The sequence below is a fragment of the Dasypus novemcinctus genome, chromosome 10 (assembly GCF_030445035.2).
Source record: "Dasypus novemcinctus isolate mDasNov1 chromosome 10, mDasNov1.1.hap2, whole genome shotgun sequence".
Lineage (NCBI taxonomy): Eukaryota > Metazoa > Chordata > Mammalia > Cingulata > Dasypodidae > Dasypus > Dasypus novemcinctus.
This window is the reverse complement of record NC_080682.1, coordinates 120,831,492-120,843,693: the sequence shown is the minus strand read 5'-3', so window position 1 is coordinate 120,843,693 and position 12,202 is coordinate 120,831,492. Positions and strand designations below refer to the sequence as shown.

General features: G+C 49.4%; 1 protein-coding gene across 3 annotated transcripts; it reads right to left on the bottom strand.

The window, feature by feature from the left end:
- Positions 1-1,143: 1,143 nt before the first annotated feature.
- On the bottom strand, positions 1,144-11,886 carry PRSS23 (serine protease 23). 3 transcript variants are annotated; one of them, XM_071218310.1, is made up of 2 exons: positions 11,768-11,886; positions 1,144-4,099 (listed from the first exon to the last, which is right to left on the bottom strand). In XM_071218310.1, exon 2 carries the CDS (start codon positions 4,084-4,086, stop codon positions 2,941-2,943), a length of 1,146 nt encoding a protein of 381 aa, XP_071074411.1. In that variant the 5' UTR covers positions 4,087-4,099; positions 11,768-11,886; the 3' UTR covers positions 1,144-2,940. The 3 variants fall into 3 exon arrangements, with proteins under 3 accessions (XP_071074411.1, XP_004482032.2, XP_071074410.1); XM_004481975.5 differs by lacking the exon at positions 11,768-11,886 and adding an exon at positions 11,275-11,376; XM_071218309.1 differs by lacking the exon at positions 11,768-11,886 and adding an exon at positions 10,074-10,153.
- Between the last annotated feature and the right edge of the window lie 316 nt (positions 11,887-12,202).

The following is a 12,202-nucleotide window of genomic DNA, read 5'->3' as shown; positions in this document are numbered from 1 at the left end:
GCTGAGAGAGATGATTACTACCTTAAACAGAGACCCCGGGTCCCGTGGGCCTCGCACCCAATGAGCAGGGGGACCCAGCTTCCCAAAGGACAGTAAATCAGGACGACCTTGGTGTTCCGACTCGCTTTTTAAAAAAATTCCCTTTCTGGTCTAATAAAAGTAAAGAAAGACTGAGCAACAGAATGCAACTCTGTTGTTAATGACCCCGATTTTTTTCCCTCTTTAGCCCTGTTTTTCTTTCCTTTATTTTTTGGATCAACTCCCTTCCAAAATTCAAAATTCTGAATAAAATCTACATAAAATATGTGTCTCACATTCTGCCACCATCTTCTGATTCCAGGTGATAAGTCATGCTTTTCCTTTCCCATTTCTTGCTGTGAACATTTCCAAGGCCTGGTTTCCCGGTTTCGGTTAAAGCCAAAACGCACGTCCGCCTGCACCGCCGGCGGGGGGTGAGGGGTGGGGGGCTGTCACCCCACTGGGTGCACCATCACCTTGACCAAAAGGCTCTTACAGTGGCTCCAAGAGGTATTCGCTAGAACACGAGACCGTTTACCAGCATTCTATGGGAGAGGAAGGGTTGTGGTCAAAATGTTTATTGAAAGGCTGAATTTAAAATGTTAGCGTTTCTCTAGCATAGGACTTAGAGCTTCTAGTGTGCCGAGGGGCGTGCAAATCCTTAATGAAGAGAGGGCGTGTGCAGCGGCATCTCCCACCTACCTGAGCACAGTGCCCTGTCCACTTTCGGGAGAAACCCTGGAGGTTGCAGTGTGTAAGGAGCACACTCTGAGAAATGTTCCATTAGCCTTCCTAGCAGGAAATCCTTACAATGTGTAGAACTCACACATGCCGAGAACTCATTGTATTAATCATATTTTGTGCCTCTTTTTCTTCTTTAGTTCAATTAACATGATAGTTTAAAACCTGTTTCCTTTTATTACCACTGAAAAGATGGGTAAGTCCAATTATTTTATGTTTTTCTTGTACAGTTCTATAAGCTATGCTAGGTGTGGCATGAGGGCACTAGTCTTAAGTAAATTATATTCACTTGTGAAGCAAACACAGACTTTGTTTTGATTTATGCCATTACTTATCTTGCTGAAGGAAGTCAACTTTGCAAAAAAATCGAATTTGAGAACCCAGTGTGCTTCATAAAAGGAACATCTATTAAAAAAGTAAAACAAAATCAGTTCTGGCCCAGTAAACTTTTTGCACAAAGCCGAAGGGAAAACAAAACAACCTATCTCCAGACAGAGAGAGTCAAACCTCTCCGTTCTTCCTCAGGCTAGATTCCCGGGGGATTCCAAAGCCAGCCGAGCGGGCACTCCAAAGATTCCTGGCGGGCCTGCATCTCTTTGCTATGCAAAGTATTTCTCGTGTGATTTGAAGACAGCACCGCAGCCAGCCGTACATTTCTTGAGCACCTTATCTGCAGTATCTTTCAGAACAATGGGAGGAAACACCACCCAGAGAACTTGGGTGCAGTAGTTCTGTCTGTGACGTCCTCGCCCACAGCCACAGCTCAGGTGGAGACCGCTCAGGGTGCCAGGGCAGCCAGCCCCCGGGCACCCCGCTTTTCTCCACCAGCACCTGTAGAAAGCCGTACTCAGGCGGAGAGCCCTGACGTGAAAGCGAAAAATAATTCAGCCTTCCCCTGCACATGCTGCTGTCATCATACTGAGAAAACAGTAGTAACTCGCTTCTTGGGGCGCATGATTCTTACCCATTCTGTATTTTTCCCTTTTTCATTTTCATGACCATACCTGTTATGTTGCCTCTAGCCTGGAGCAATCCACTAAAAGGGCATCTTTTAAAACTAATGGGAAAAAAAGTCCTACTGGTTTTTCTTAAAGCACCCTCCAAGTATTTCTACCATAAAATAAGTAAAGTGAGAGGGAAAAGCCTCCAAATTGAACAAGTACATGGCTTCCCTAGAGCACACTGAAAAACTACACAGAATAATTTTTTATTAGGCTGTATGACTGTGCCAGGCTCCAAACAAGTGGTTTTTCTGTTGGGACATCTGTCGAGCAATGCACCCATTGTTCTCTGGAATTTAATTCACTTTCAATTACTCCATCCAAATGATTAAGCAGGAGATGGGCTACATTTGGAGGTAAAATGCTATGACTGCTTTTAGTGTGGCTACAACTGTTGGCTGGGAAGCAATACAGCCGGTTCTCATTAGGCCTTGCTTATTGTCTCCTGAGAAACAGTTCTAGAAATGAGAGCAAAACCCTGTTAAATGTTAAAGGAACTTGCCGGCTCTGATGTGACAGCAGAGCTGGCAAAGCCACACACAAAGTCTTCCCTGAGTAGAGTAAAATTCTTCCGAAGAGAAGCTATCTCAAAACTAAAAGCAGCTCAGGGTACTGGTTGACTGTAAGATATAGTTTAATATGCATACCAATAGCGACAATATTGTTTTATTGTTCAAGGACTACTGAGCAAATGACCCCAAATCCAAACTACTGCAACTGCCTGACGATAAGAATTGTGAAAGTTTCCTAAGAGCTGTGTGCTGTGGGGAAGAACTCTGCCATCTGGAAGTGAACAAACAAAAGACGAATCTCTGGAAAGAACACACACATAAGAATTTACATCTCCTGTATGCCGCACGGTCGATAAAAATCTTTGAGACAAGTTCAGATGAAATAAAAATCAAAGTTCACAAAAAAGTGAAAGATTGACTTAATTGCCCAATATTCCCCATTGCCCCGTACATATATATATTTTTTATTTCTATGCAAAAGTGTGCCTTCAAATTGCTTCGAGGATCGGAGATGACAGGTTTTCAAAGAACAAAGCCAGTCCGCCTGCAATTTTAAGAAATCCGGTAAAAAACAGGACACATCTCTCACACACACACATCACACACACAAAACCTCTCCTAAAATACTACAGGAAGACAATTAAGTGCTGCCAGGAGGGAAGGCTGTGTTATCCCTCCCTACAATCCAGGTAGTTTCCTTTAATCCAATAGCAAATCTGGGCGTATTTGAGAGGCGTGATCCTGACGGCCACGTTGAAATCCTGCGGGGAGCCGTTCACGTCCACCCACTGGTGCCCCGAAAAGATGCCGATGATTTTTCGCTCCCACTTCTGCTGCGGTCTCTTCCACATCCTGACGTAGACCCCCGACCCGCTGGCGCCAGGCTGGGCGTCACACTGCTGGTAGAGCAGGTCGTAGGTCTCGTCTTTGACGTCGCAGAAGCGGTACACCAGGTTGCCCGGCCTGTCGTTGTCGTAACCCGAGAAGTGGATCCTGCCCCCCGGCAGGTGCTTGGCGGGAGGGCTCACCCCGATCTTCATGAACTTTCTCCGGTGGGGCTTTTTGAGTTCCAGGAGCGCATAGTCGTAGTCCATGCCGATGTCGTTGGCATTGCCCTTGATCCAGCCCTTGGGCACGTGCGTGCGCTTCACGCGGATCCACTGGAACTTCATCTTCTCGGGGCCGGCGGGGCTGGAGCCGTTGACCCCTGGCCCGCCGTCTTTAAACTTGGGCTTCAGGAAGCCCACCCGGAGCTTCTGCGTTCCCTTCACGTAGGTCTTCCCGTCGTGGATGCAGTGGGCGGCCGTCAGGACGTGCTTCTCCGCCACCAGGGTGCCCGTGCAGCCCGTCGACAACTTCACGGAGGTCGAGAAAGGGTAATTGAGCAGGAAGTCCTTCCCAAAGATGCTGAACCTGCTGTCATAGCCGTAGATCTGCCGCTTCCTCCGGGACTTGGCCGAGGAGGCCGGGGGCTGGGCGCCCGCTCCGCCGCTGCTCACGACGTAGATGCCCACCTCGGTCTCCGTGCGGCTGCCGTTGGCATAGAGCGTCTCGTACGACAGGTATCGCCTGGCGTCTTCGTAGGTGGGCAGCGGCGCCCCCTTATGACACTGGGGTCCGCACGGGGAGGTCACCTCCAGCTTGGCCTCGGCCCCGAAGTCTGGCTTGGATAAGCTGAGGGTGGACTGAGGCAACACCACAGGGAGGCGGTAGGCAGGCCACGTGGGTTTCCAGTGGGCGCCGTGGGGGCGCACCTGCTCACAGGCACAGAGGAGGAGCAGCGCGAGAACCAGGAGCCCTGGGCTGCCCGCCATGCTGAGCACCGCTCTGCAGAGACAAAGACAAGCAGGTCAGGGGGCAGCGGCCGCAGGGGCAGCCAGCGGCACGCCTGCTGTGGCTGCTAAGTTTGTGAGCCCTCCTCGGGAAGCGGGTCACGGCCTCACAATGCAGGGCTTGACTGGGGAACGCTCCCAGCGCGGGGTGCTCCAGCTGCAACTGGGAGCTCGCTGCCTTCCACGTTTCAGACGCCCCTAACGATTACCTGCCGCGAGGCAGCGCGCACCCAGCGGTCAGCTCCCGATGAGCTGCGCCAGCAGCTCCCATTCCCGCACGATCGTGAGCCTATCTGGGGCTCGGTTCTGAACCTCTGTCCTCTCCCACACCTCTGGCCCCAGCCTTTCTTTTCTCCCTCCCCTTCTTCCACTCTATAGTATGTCCTGGGAAAATTCTCAGCGCAACTCGCTCATTACACAGCTTACGAGTGGCCAGGGCATCAACGGTGTACAAGCACTAGGTTTCCTGTAGCTTCTAACTCAGGGCTCCTTAACCAGCCCTGAATTGAGAATTGAGCCTGAATTGAGAAAAATCAACTGATTATCTTTATTTTCTCTGACCTCTAGCCAAAATCCAGCATTTTCTTCACTTATGAACGTATGCAATAAATTACAGTAGTGTTCATTGCATGTCACATTACAGTTGTTGCATATCTCGAAAAATCGCTTACACTCATCCCTACTTTGAAATTATGGTAGTTGTTAGACCCAATGCTAGTTGAGTGTCATAAAACTCTCTGCTGCTACATTCTGAGAAAGGGTCCATGGTTTGCACCTGACTGGTAAAGGGGTCCATGGAACAAAAATGGTTAAGAACCCATGGTCCACAGAAAAGAAAGATGAAAAAAAAAAAAAAAAAGAAGCTGTGGAGTAAATGGTGGGCCCAGTGAGAAGAGGGCATGGGGTTTTTTTGTGTGTGTGCTTTCAACTTAGAACAATCTTTACTATTATAAATTTAATTTCAGAGAACCCAATCCTGTAATAAACATATTCTATTCCTTCTCCTTTGGATTATGTTGTCCACTACCAGGATCTCTGCAAAGATCTAAAGCCCTAAAACTGCCTTAGCTATTATACTGTGACTTACTGTGGGTTTTGTTTTTTTTTTTCCAGGAGTTTGCGTTCACTGCTCTAAAAAATTCTGGGCCTATGTTGGCACTCAACAAATATCTATCGAATGCACGTTTGTATTAATGGATGAATGAGTGAATGAACGAATGCACAGTGGGGTTCAAATAATAGCCACTGAGGGATGCATGCCGAGGAAGGTCAGCGACGATCGAGGTGATGAGGCGGCTCAGGGAAGCGCAGTGAGATCCAGCTGGTGGGACTCAGAACAGGGAGGCATTCTAGGGGAGGTGGGGCTTGCGCTACGAGTTGAAGGTGAAGAGAAGTTAGAAACATAAAACAACAGATAGTAGGGGCCATTTTAGAAAGAGGCAAAAGTCTGTGCAAGGACACCGAGTCCTGTAACAGTATGAGTCATTTCAGAATTAAACTTAGCTCAGCAAGGGTGAAGAGGGGGAGTGGTGGGGAGCAGGCAAGAGCCAGATTATGAGGGGTTGTGTGTCCTGAGCCAAGGAGTTTGGATTTTCCCTGAAAGGATTGGTTAAAGATCTGGATAATCATCCCACAAGAAAAATAAAGAAATTTCAAAGTACTCTAATCAATGTTTAGGCATCAGTTTTCTCTGGCTCTGAATCAGAGGTAGGGTATTCACTGAACATGGGCTCTCCAAATCAAGCGTCCACAAACAAGGGCAAGGAGGAGTGAGCTCTCCAAGGGCCAGGGGAAGGAGTCAGGAAGAATCTGCTTCTTCATTCTCACTCTCCTCCTCTTCGAAGGTACAGACCTGTGGGCAACTTTCGGGGTACCCCTGGCTATTCTTCATGTAAATCTGGGAAAACCCATTCATCTATCCAGTTGAGCGTGCCAATCCATACGCCCCAAACCCACCCTCTGTATCTCTAAAGTATATGCTTGCCCCACCCACCTCTGGATCTTTCTGCCTGCCTCGTTCTCTTTGACTGGACTTCTGTCAGGGAGTACAGGGATGGGAAGAGAAGGAAATGAGGTCTGGAAAAGCCAGTTCCTTGAGGACTCCTGCTTCCCTGAAATTCTGCTTTTCTCCATCTCTCATACCCTGGGCCGTTACCTCTTTGAATCCTTGGACTTACGGGATGCACATGTGTTTGCTGAGAGTATTACCCAGACTAGAGGTTCTAAGCAGGCTGGGTGGGGAAGCTAATGCTCCCAGGGCTCTCCTCCCCTGCGCACAGCGTGGGGGCGGAATGGGTGTGGCGATGACAGCCATTTAGGAGATCTGCTGGGAACCCGTCTGTGTCTGATTAGTCTGAACTCAGCCCTTGGGCTCTTCAGGGCTTGGGCAGCTTTATCTCTGTGTCAGGAGCTGTCTAGGTGACTAGATGCCCCACTCCCTCCGGAATCCCTGCCAAGTGTGGCACACACGAGGAGGAATCACGCATCTCCCATGTGGCTATGTCTTGGACCCGTATACCCCATCCCCACCTCCTCTGACCAACCACAAGAGAAATGGGCAGAAGGCTAATGCCTGCTAACATTGTGCAGGGGATTTAAGTCAAGCTCCACTGCAGCTTATCCTAAGAAAGAAAATACAGTCCACGTTGCCAAGTGTTCCTGTTTTTAAAATATGGGGGAGCGAGTGTGTGGAGGAGGTGAGATAGGATTACACTACGTATGTTCGTAAGTTGTGGATAACATTTTTATGTGCGTAAAGAACATGACAGTTGAAATATGCTCATATTATGAACTAGGGCATGGATCTTCAAATCTCAAATCTGACATTTGTATGTCACCTGGATCCTCAGAGAGAAGATTTTGAATTATCTACGGCACCAAAAGTACTCCAGTGACATCTGTCTTTATTCACTTAAACAAAAAATTAAAATAGTTCATTGGCAAGGGTAGCAGGGAAGAGAAGGGCAGTTTAAAGTCTGAAACCAGTTGAAAACACTTTTAAAAAATCTATGTTGAAATCTTGTTGTAATGAATTAAACCCCCTCCAGACAAAGTTAACTCTCCTTTTGCTTTTCCAAGTGCTTTGTCTATATGGTAAATCCCTGTATATTTACACAATACTTCCAAAGATCTTGAAGCATGCACCATTTCACAAGTGCTACCATGGGCATACCTCTCTTTTCAGGCTTTCAAAAAAGAAACCAGTTCATGGAAGTTATTGTGGAAAACTGCAAAGAAATCTTTTCTTGGGGTGTGCCTGGAGAAAGTCAGCTAGGCTCTCTCACTGACCCCAGTCTCTCACGGTGAAGATTCAAATTTGTCCTGCAGCAAAGTGACAGATGGCCAGGTGTCAAGGACTTTGGGTATCACTTGCCAATCACAGAATGCTGTGAGAGAACATGTTAGGACATTACTAATTCAGAGTCCTAACCACATAAATTCTGGTCCTTTAACCAGGAGTAAAGGAGAAACCATTCATCTATGAGAAAAGGACTGCCAAACCAACAGGGAAGGCTGAAGCTCTAACTCCTTAGAAATAAACATTTCAGGTGCATCAAAAGCACTAATAGCTATCAGTCTGAAATGTTGTTCACTCTATCTGTCCTTAAATCCTATTTATTATTTTGTGTGATAGGACCTTGTTCTTACTACATTTTGCACCTTGATTAAAGTTTCTAGGTAACTCTGAAAGCCATAAAATTGCATCAAAACAATATAAATTCATATTCAGAAACCAAGGCAGCCTTTTAGAAACTATTATCCCAAATAGATAGGGTTTTTAAACACCTGATCGGACACTGGGAGGTAAAGCCGTGTGTTCTAAGGCTCCCAAATGGGTTTAAAATGTCCTGTGTATTGAAGTTACTTGCCCACCCCTTTCCCAAATGTTTATTGGGATGGCGGGTGGAGGGTTAGAAATAGTTCTCATAGTTCTGAATAGTCCTGAACCAGATGATCTCTTTAACTGGTCTATTCAGCTCTGTGATTCTCTAATTGATCATTTTCCAGGGTTCCAGAAGTCCAGGTCATGGACTCTGTTGTTTACAAACATTGTCTACAGTGTCACTTACTGTTCAGAAGATTGTTGAGTTAGGGAGGGTGGAGGCACAGGGGGAAAAGAAAATTCATCTTGTTAATCGTAACCTATCTGCCAGACAAAACTTCCTTGGTGAGTAGGCAAAGGAAACAAAGGCATCCAGCAGGGGGCGCTTCCAAGAACCAGCGTGGTGAGCACACGGCAACTAAGTATTTTATGCCTGGTTTTTTGGTTAGCCTACAACTTCTCTAATAAAACAATATTTTAAAAAAATAGATTGGTAGCTTCACATTAATTCCTCAACTCACCTAATGATGGAATACATCTCCAGGAAACAAATAACTTATCATTTCCATTTTTATAAACTCCAAGTAGGCGCATTTAAGTTTATTTAAACATAAACACAATAGGCTATAAACAGATAAAATAAAAACAATAATCCCACTACTGGGATGGTAATTAATGGCTTATATAATTAAATTCTCTCTCATCTTATTCTTACTCTTATTGAGTTGTCTGGAAAAACTCACACCTTAAAAAAGGAATGAAGATTTCCTAATCTTATCCTAATTTTATCTAAATCTGGGTGACGAAAATTCAGGTATATAAGGATTCATTTCTAGGAATAAGGTTTTGCCAGATAAAGAGTCCTCACACACATAATTACCTGTTACAGTTTCCAACTAACTCTTTTCATGCATCACTTCATCTAAATGGCAAAGTGTAGTGGAAAATGAAGGCTAGCAGATCTTTTTTTCACCATGCTCAGTAACTGCAGAAACTGTATCCCCCCCCCCTCGGTACATCTGACTCACGAGAAGGTTGCACGCTCCACACTCCATCACGCAGTATAAACCACTGCCTTGCTGTCCGTGTCTAAAAAGATCTCTAATGGATGAGGATGCTGCCACTTCAACTAGCTCACAGCTAACCTTCTGACGGAGGGACTCTGCACACTATTGGATGGGAGGACAATCCTAATCTGTGGGGGGCACTGAGGCTGTGGTCACTCAGCTCTGCCCCTTCGTCTTCAACCCTGCCACACAGGTGTCCTCACTACGGGCACGTGCTTGGGAGAACGAATAACTCCTACAGCAAGCGGATGCCGGGAGGGAAAACAATCTGTAGCCCATCCATTCCTTACTGTACAACCTAGGAGCTCCTGTGGTCACTGCAAGCAGTAACGGCTGAAAAATGGCATGGAAGTTCAAGGAGATAAGGTCCAGACACCGTTTGGAAGGATGAAAAAGGGTTTCCCACGGAAATCTGTGGCCAGGGACACTGAGGACTGAAACCATGCAAATTCCTAAAGCAAATCTCTAAAAGGAACAAAGCTCTCTGGACACTCTGCTGGGAGGCTGGCTCTCATTTGCCTGAGGCACAGAACCTGTTAAAGCAAACAGACCTAGTGACATAATGGTTCAAGAATGACAATCTAGTCCTGCAACCCTAAACATGATCTTGTGGTCGAACGACACTTAACTTCTCTGTCAGATTTTAATGAAAATGCACTATCCCAGGGAGCCTGGGACAAACCTTGTTTGGTAGCAAAACAAGAATCAGGGGCACAAATCCACCAGCGGTGAGATCATGAGCAAGAAATTCTCTGGAGTCAGTGGGAGTTAGGTGTGAATAATGCCTGGTGCACTAAATTCTGAAGAATCTACCGGAAGAGATTTGGGTGAGCCTGAGACTCTTAAACACTGTCCTGGGCCAGCCATACCTGCCAGTAACGGGCACTTCATGCTCCGGACAGGAAAATGCACCCACATTCACCATCTACCTGGATAAGCTTGTCAATGTCACAGAAATGTGACCCACATTCGTTACCTTGGGGAAAAAATGCTTTTCTTCCCAGTCCAGGCACAGGACAGCAAGACAAGTTATCTCTTGACTTCATTTCAGTGGGAAAAGGACAACTGAAGCCACTTACTTAAGTGCAGATGGTGTGCATATGATCACAAGTGCTTTCACAAGCTGGAGTGGCATCTGCGGCATTTTCTAAGTTCCGTCTCCCCGTCTCACCCCCAATCTGCTCATTTTTAACAGACTTGAGAGACAAAGTGGTAAGTCCTAGTTTAAATGCTCTCCTGCATAAGAAGGATCCTGAAAAGACGGGACAACAAATATCCTGACATTCATTTAAATTCAAGTCATTTCCACACCTCCTGAGCGCTCTTCTGACGCTGGCTTACCTCGCTCCAAGGGAGTGCTAAGAGTCTGAGCTCCAGAAGCCAAAAGGAAAAGCAATTTTCCATCAGCACCGATCCTCAATAACTAGGAGCTTCCCACCAGCCTGGGCTGTTTCTGAAGGGTCAGGTTTGTAGCCCAAAGGGCAATAAAACAAGCAGAATTTTTACCAGTTGCCTTCTCATGAGATGCTCTAGCGGAAACCTAATTTGTTTTCTGGAGGAGGTGGGTTCCCTTGTCTAAATAATTCTCCTTCCCTTTACTTCCAGAGATTTTATTTAAAAGTGAACAACTACAGGCTGAAGAAGAAATAATTGCTTCCCACGGCTGTTGGTGGTTCAGATAGTAGTTCCCAGATTCAGCACGCTGCAGGAAGCGTAGTCATCAACTAAAGTTCCAGAGGGGGAAAAAGCCTATTTCCCAACCTGTTCGCTGCACTTTTCTTGCTTGCGAAGGTGTATTCACAGTCATGTGCCCAGGACTTGAAAAAAAAAATTCTATCGGTGTTACAAAGTGAGTCGGTTAACACAATCATACAATAGCAATAAAGCTGCTTGGGTCCGCGGTTGCACCCTCCCAAAACTTAAAATACTCATGTTCAGAACTTGCTGGACGAGCATTATCTACAAATCTCCAGGAAGATGAGTGGTGGGCGGGGGTGGGGGTTGCCGTGCCCCCGCCCAGGAGAGCTCACCCGAGCCGGCTCCTTCCCCACAGCACCCAGCTCGCGGCACCCAAGGCAGCGCTCTCCAAACGCGCCTTCCCCCGCCGCTTCGTGGGGGACACTGCGTGCACCCCTCCCGCCCTGCAGCCCCAGCGTTCACGGGAGCTCCCGAAGCACCCCCGGCCTCGCCCTCGAGGCCCGCGCGAGGGTCCCGTGCGCCCAGACCCCGCCGCCCCGGGCCTTTGTCCCGCTCTCCCGCCCGGCCCGCGCCCGCACTCACCCGCGCGGAGCAGCCCGGCCCGGCCGCGGGCGCGCTGGACAGGTGTGGGCCCGGGGGAGCGCGCGCCGCTGCAGGCCCGCGCCCCGCGCCCCGCGCCGCCGACTGCCGCCGCCCGCGCCCGCGCCCCGGCCCGCCCCGCACGGCCCCGCCCGCCCGGGCCCGCCCCGCGCCCCGCCCCCGCGCCCGCCCCCGCAGCCCGAGGCCGCCGCCGGGGCCCCCGCGCCCCCGCAGCCCCGCAGGCCCGGCCCCCGCGCCCGCCGGCGCCTGCTCCCTCGGCGGGCCCGGCACCCCCCGCGCCCCGGGCTCGGGCGCGGCCGCTCGGGCCAGGGGCCTTCTCCGCCCGAGGTCCGCTGCCTGCCCGCGGGGTCGTGCTCCCCAGCCCGGGACGGGGAACGACCCCGGCCACCCCTCGGCACTGTGGGACATTTGGCTCAGAACCCGCCCCAGGCCTTTTGAGCGTGCCCAGGGGACGCCCGAGCCCCTTCTCGCTCACCCAGGCTCTCAGGTGCCGAGTAAGAAAAGAAACCCACTGGAGCTCCTGCAGCGCCCACGGTGGGGCGGGGGCCCGCAGCCCGGCAGGCCCGGCAGCTCCCGAGCGGTGGGCCGGCTCGGGGCTCGGTCGGGACGCCAGCGGGGGGAGCCACCTGCTCGCCCGTGCGCTGCTGCCCCAGGCCGGCGCCCTGCGCCCGAGCTCGCCTTCTCTCCCCTACTGTAGCACAGATTCTCCTGGGCGCCTTCGGCGAACGAGGTGCGCCCACAGGCTGTGGTGAAGGTTTAGAGAGGTCTAACGGCTTGCCCAGAGCCACAGGTAACCTTACAGGTAAGGCTTAGAGAGGTCTAACGGCTTGCCCAGAGCCACAGGTAACCTTACAGGTAAGGCTTAGAGAGGTCTAACGGCTTGCCCAGAGCCACAGGTAACCTTACAGGT